This window comes from Apaloderma vittatum, unplaced genomic scaffold (assembly GCF_000703405.1).
Source record: "Apaloderma vittatum isolate BGI_N311 unplaced genomic scaffold, ASM70340v1 scaffold9826, whole genome shotgun sequence".
NCBI classification, from domain to species: domain Eukaryota; kingdom Metazoa; phylum Chordata; class Aves; order Trogoniformes; family Trogonidae; genus Apaloderma; species Apaloderma vittatum.
The window spans coordinates 45,671-51,478 of record NW_009721261.1 but is presented as its reverse complement, the minus strand read 5'-3'; the positions used below and the strand labels follow the sequence as shown (position 1 = coordinate 51,478).

The 5,808-nt window shown below is 39.4% G+C and overlaps 1 protein-coding gene across 1 annotated transcript in view; it reads left to right on the top strand.

Annotated features, from left to right (window-relative positions):
* Positions 1-3,218: 3,218 nt before the first annotated feature.
* The window catches only part of ATF7IP (activating transcription factor 7 interacting protein), a gene marked incomplete at its 3' end in the record, with an annotated part of 46,450 nt that continues 43,860 nt past the window's right edge, over positions 3,219-5,808 (top strand). Inside the window, exon 1 of the mRNA XM_009871312.1 lies at positions 3,219-4,260. Within this exon, the coding sequence (XP_009869614.1) occupies positions 3,219-4,260 (1,042 nt within the window). The remainder of the gene's footprint in view (positions 4,261-5,808) is intronic.

Below are 5,808 nucleotides of genomic sequence, written 5' to 3'. Positions count from 1 at the left end.
CCTTAAGCCCTTGGAAATATTTTCTCCCCCTGTCTAGTGGAGAAGGGGGAGTGAGAGAGTGGCTGTGTGGATACCTGGCTGCCGGCCAGGGTCAAACCACGACAACTGTTCTTACCTCAAGCCACAAGTTTTACTTTATTTTCCCAATTCTGCTCCTTGCCCCACTGGGAAAGGGGGAGAGTGAGTGAGCGGCTCCATGGTGTTTAGTTGCTGGCTGTAGCATTTAGTTGCTGGCTGGGGTTAAACCAGCCAGCTAGATGGGGTTAAACCAGCTGGATGTCTACCACAGGTAGATGTCTGTAAGAGCATGCGTCTGTAAGAGCATGCGTGATGGTTTTGGGGGATTATACGCATGGAACGTGAGTGTGATGATTGGTGCTCTCTTACGTGACAGGCTGATACATGCTTTTGTAGTGGTGTGAATAAACACGCTTTACATTCTGAGTTCTTAGGAAGAAAGAAGGGATGTTCTTTCAAAGACTGCACGCACGCTTCTGAAATGTAAAGGTTTTTATATGCTTCTGACTTCAGGGCTAGAATTACTGAGTAAAATGCATTTGCGTCTGGAGGAATAGGAAGATGCTGTATTTGGCATGTAGACTGTTGTGGAAGGACGTTGACAGCTCACCTGAAGTTCATATTTTGTCAATTAACACTGGATTGGTCAGGCAGGGCTCGCCTTTGGTATAACCATGCTGGCTGTCTCGAAGTACCTCCCTGTCCTCCATGTGCCTTAGCAAAACCTTTGGCAGCAACTGTTCTGGGATTTCCCCTGGCACAGAGGTGAGGCTGACAAGTTGGTGGTTCCCAGGGTCCTCCTTTCTGCTATTTTTAAGAACAAATGTAATGTTTCCCTTTTTCAGTTGCCGGGGACTTCCTCTGACTGCCATGACTTTTCAGATATCATGGAGAGTGGCTTGGCAACTACATCAGCCAATTCCCTCAGTCTTGAGGATGCATCTCGTCAGGTCCCATAGACTTAGTATATTCAGGTTCCTCAGGTGGTCACAAACCTGATCTTCTCTTACAGTGGGAGGAACTTTGCTCCCCTGGTCACTGTTGTTTGGTCCATTCCCTCAAGAGGTGTGGGAATAGAGGTTACCAGTGAAGACTGAGGCAGAAAAGTTGTGTACCTCAGCCTACTCCTTGTCTGTTGTTACCAGTTGTGCCACTTTTGCTCATTGTGGGGGTGTTTCTTGGACCTCCCTTTTCTGGCTGACACGCCTGTAGATGCCCTTCTTGTTATTCTTTGCATCCCTTGGCAAGTTCAGCTCCAGCTGTGCCTTGGCCTTCCTTAGCCCATCCCTATGCAGTCAGGCAGTGTCTCTATACTTTTCCCAGGATACCTGTCCCTGCTTCTGCTGCCTGTATTCTTGCCCATAGAATATTCTAGTTAGGCAACGCATAAATGTTAAATAATTTCCTTCATAAACAAACTGTTCCAAGTAAACTAGTAAGAATCCAGCAGAGTACTACTAAAATGATAGGAGCCTAAAGCACGTGACCTGTGATAAGATGCTGAGGGACCTTGACAACCTCATTCTGCTGAAGAGAAGGCTAAAGGGCAGTCTTAGGACTCCCTAAATAAGATTGATCACAGAGGGCGGAGCCAAGCTATTACTTAGAGGCTGTAAAATCTCTGTTTTGTGGATTTTATGACTTGGTTATACAAAATCAATGCTCATCTGAGCTAGTGTTAACCATAGTTCTGTATTGTTTTTTTAATCAAAAAACAAGATTTTATACTCCAGCTGCAAAGGCAGAATGCAGTTTATTAATGAATTTCTCAGCTCTGTGGAGAAAAAAGTGATTTGGGGGAGGATGCAAAATGAACTGTAATAAATACTTAAAATGCATCTAGTGTGTGGTAGTTCTGCTGCACCGGTGGTATTTGCTTATCTGATACTTGTGGAAAAAAATAAAATTCATGTTGAGGTAACTGACTGATCTATTTTCTTTCTTTATTTCCTATAATATCTTTCAACTGCTGTTACCCAAATGAATTTTAGCATGTTTTGAGAAGTTAAGAAAACCCATATCCTTGACAGCAGTAACTCAGAATGACGTAATAGCTTCAGTAGAACTAAATTGGTTAGCGTCAGCTGATTCAAGATCTTAGTTGCCGAGTTTCATTTAGGATGTAATGAATTCCTTAATTGCTTTTTGCTTCTGAACGGTACTATTATATCTAATCCTTTAAAAATGGGTCCTACAACAAGACCACATGGGAGGAAAAAATATAGTTTAAAAATCCCTGTGGATTTTGTTTGTTTGATGGAAACAAATGAAATAAGATTGTGTTCTGTCCCAACAAAATTATTTTAATTTTCTGGGTAATGCTGGATTTAGCTCTATTTATCAAGTCAATAAAGTAGATTATTTAACATTATTTTTCCTACTTATTTTATATATTAATGTTCTTAGTTTTCTTAACGTTTACATGGCTGGATGGAATGAATAAAATTATATGGAGGGCAAAAACATGAGCTCTCCTTGAAAAAAGTGGGGTTTTTTTTTAAAGAAGCCACAAAACCTGTTGTTTTTATGAACACAAACAGTCTTAACAAGATATTGCAAGTAGAATCAAAATGCTCTAAAAACTCAAGTTCAAGGAAAGATGAAGGTCTTTCATGCGTGCGGAAGAAAAAAAAGTATCTTAATGATACATTCAGAAATTCTTTCAGTATATGGAAGTTCACTTAATCGTTACTTGATATCAGAATCTTGTAATTTACGGCAGTTGTTAATTCTGTTTGAAACTTGTGAAATTACATAATTTAAAAAGATAGAATAAATGTAAATCGATAGACCAAGAATAGTTCTTACTAATTTATGAGAAGGGAGGCTGCTGGCTCTTAGCATTAGTACCATATCTGTTTCTAGCTAGACAACCTCATTACGTGGCTTTGCTGTGACAATACTCTGAGTCGACTGGTCTGCAATGTGTAGTCGGAGTATTACTACACGATGTTACAGCGTACTGTCAGTGATCTTTACACACGTGTGATTGTGCGACATACATAGAAACTCGTATACACTTTTTCTGAGGACAAACAAAATTTGAGTGTGTTGTCAGATGTTTGTTTTTGTAAATGCAGTTAAAACAGTTTGCTTAGAACTCACTGAATGCACATTTCTTTCTTAGGAACACTGTAATAAGATGATAAATTGTAATTGCTAAATCTGTCTGATTTTTTTTTTTAATTTTAAGGGTCAAGATGGATAGCACAGATGAACCTCAGAAGAAAGTCTTCAAAGCTCGAAAAACAATGAGAGTAAGTGATCGACAGCAACTTGAAGCTGTCTATAAGGTTAAAGAGGAGCTGTTGAAGACAACTGAAGTTAAACTGTTAAATGGAAAGCATGAGAATGGAGATTCTGATTTAAATTCTCCTTTAAGCAATTCAGACTGTACGGAGGACAAGAGAGAAGTTAATGGCCTAGTGGACTTGTGTGCTAATTCTGAAGAAGGAAGAACAGCTGCTGATGAAATTAGTGAAGCCAGAAGCCCTGAAAGTACAGCAGGGAGTATAGTCAATGACACAGAACTCAAACCTCTAACGCTGTCTCCGGACAATGTTACTCTCGAGGAAGATGAAGATGCTGATACTGCTTTAGCTTGTGAGGTTGAAAATGGAGTGCTTGGTAGCAATAAGGATAACTTCCATGAAGAAAATAATACAGGTGATCGTTCGGACCAAAGAGAGAGTGACATCCCATCAGAAGGTGAAAGTAGATCTAACTGTGATGTTAGTGGCTCTTCTGAAGAGAACAGAGAAACGAATGACTTAACTATTAGTTCTGATTCATCTGGTGAAGAAAAGAGGACTGAAGAAGTAACTGTTGAAGATGCTGTTGGAGAGGCAGCCATCTCTAGCAGTATGGGAGCTGATCAGGAACCAAAGGACAAACGGGACAGCCCTGCAGGTCTTCCAGAAACCACTGTTCAGAAGAAAGTAGATGAGTCAAGTGAAAGTATATTGGACACTGCTGACTCCATGGAAACAGATGAAATTATTCCAATTTTGGAAAAACTTGAAGATGAACTGAGCTCTTTTTCTAAAAGTTCTCTGCTTCCAGTGGATGACACAGTCCCAGATTTAGAAGAGAAAATGGACAACTGTTTGGGTTCACCATCCAAGCAGGAAAGCAATGAAAGCCTGCCAAAAGAGGCTTTCTTAGTACTGTCTGATGAAGATGATCCCTGTGATGAGAACGAGGAACAGACTGAAGTGATACCAAACAAATCAAGTCTTCCAGGTAAGAATTTTGTAAATTGGTAGTTTCGATTCAAGTCCAGGATTTCATTTATTTCTTAGAATGACACACATGTGACATGTTTCTAAATCAAAAAGACAGTTTTATCCACCAATTCTGTAGTACATAGTCTTAGAGTTTTAAAGGGTGGAATTTGAGGTTCAGAAAAAAAAAAGCAACACCAAAAAAAATGGTATCTTGAAGATCTGATTTGTTTTGTGGTTTGATGTGGTTTTTTTCCTCATACTCCTCACAAAATGGGGACAGAGTTAGTGGGTAGAAGAAGAAAGATGAGCAGTTGCCAGACATGTAACCGAAAGATTTGTAGAAAGAGAAATGTGTTCATTTACTATTCTTGAGGAGAAGAAGGATTTCAGATTTCTTGAGTGGGCAAATAAGCAGTAAGAGTGAAAACATGCTGATAATCCAGGCATGCCACAAGTCCCACTTGAGTCAAATTTCTTTTTTTCACTAAAAGACAGTTTTGCAAAAATGCAAGTCGTATATGGTATTCACGGCATATTGCTTTTATTCATTTAACTAACAGTGTTTTTTATCTAACTTTTATCTGATTACTATGCCAGTTGATTAACATTTGAAAGCATTAAGTGTAGGAGACTGTTAGTTTAATCTCTTCATGTAGTTAGCAGAAGATTTTACTTATGCTAAACTGAATGAATGTCCTTTGGAGTCTATTATTGTCATACAGTTTTGTAAGCATTTTTTTAATATATATATTTCTGAAAATAAAACAGGTGAATAATTTGCAGTCAAATTGACACTGCTCTTCTATCTATAATTGTCGTGGTTCAAGCTGACTGAGTGGCAGGGTAAGGAACCACAAGGTTGCTCACTTGCTCGCTCCTCCTCTACTGGGAATGAGGAGGAGAATCCAGAAGGAGCAGTAGATGGAGCCTTGTGGGATTGAGATAAGAACAGTTTTTTTAATGATGAAACATAATAATAATGGGGAAAAAAGGAATAACAGTAACAACAATAGTATTTAACTAGACAGCGTATAATGTGAGTAATGTGCAGCGCAGATGTCTTGCCGCCCGGAACCCAAAGACACAGCCCCTGTGCTCGTGTCCCGAGCTTTTCAGAGAGATGAAGAGAGAGAACCCTGCCCCTGCCAGCTCCCGCTATGTACATCGCACATGACGTCATGATAGTATCGAATATCCCCTTGGCTAATGGCTGGTTTAGATAGCTGAACAGAACCCAAACCATTCAGGAATAAGCTGTGTCCCTCTCCCAGCTTCTAGCGAAAATTAACCCCATCCTAGCTGAACCCAGTACACTAAGTAAGAAAGCTGTTGTTTCAAATTATCTTGGCTGGGTTTTTTTCCTTTTTTCTTTCTTTCCCCCCCCCCATATATATATATATATGTATAGCTTTTTATGAAATAACAACCATGCAAACCCAAATGTGTTTAAACATACTTGACTGGGTAGGAATTCCATAGATTAAATAAGATCCATGTGTCTTTCAGTGTCTGGGAAGTTAGTAGCCATAGTTATTCATCTTGTTTCTCTAATGATAAAACTGTC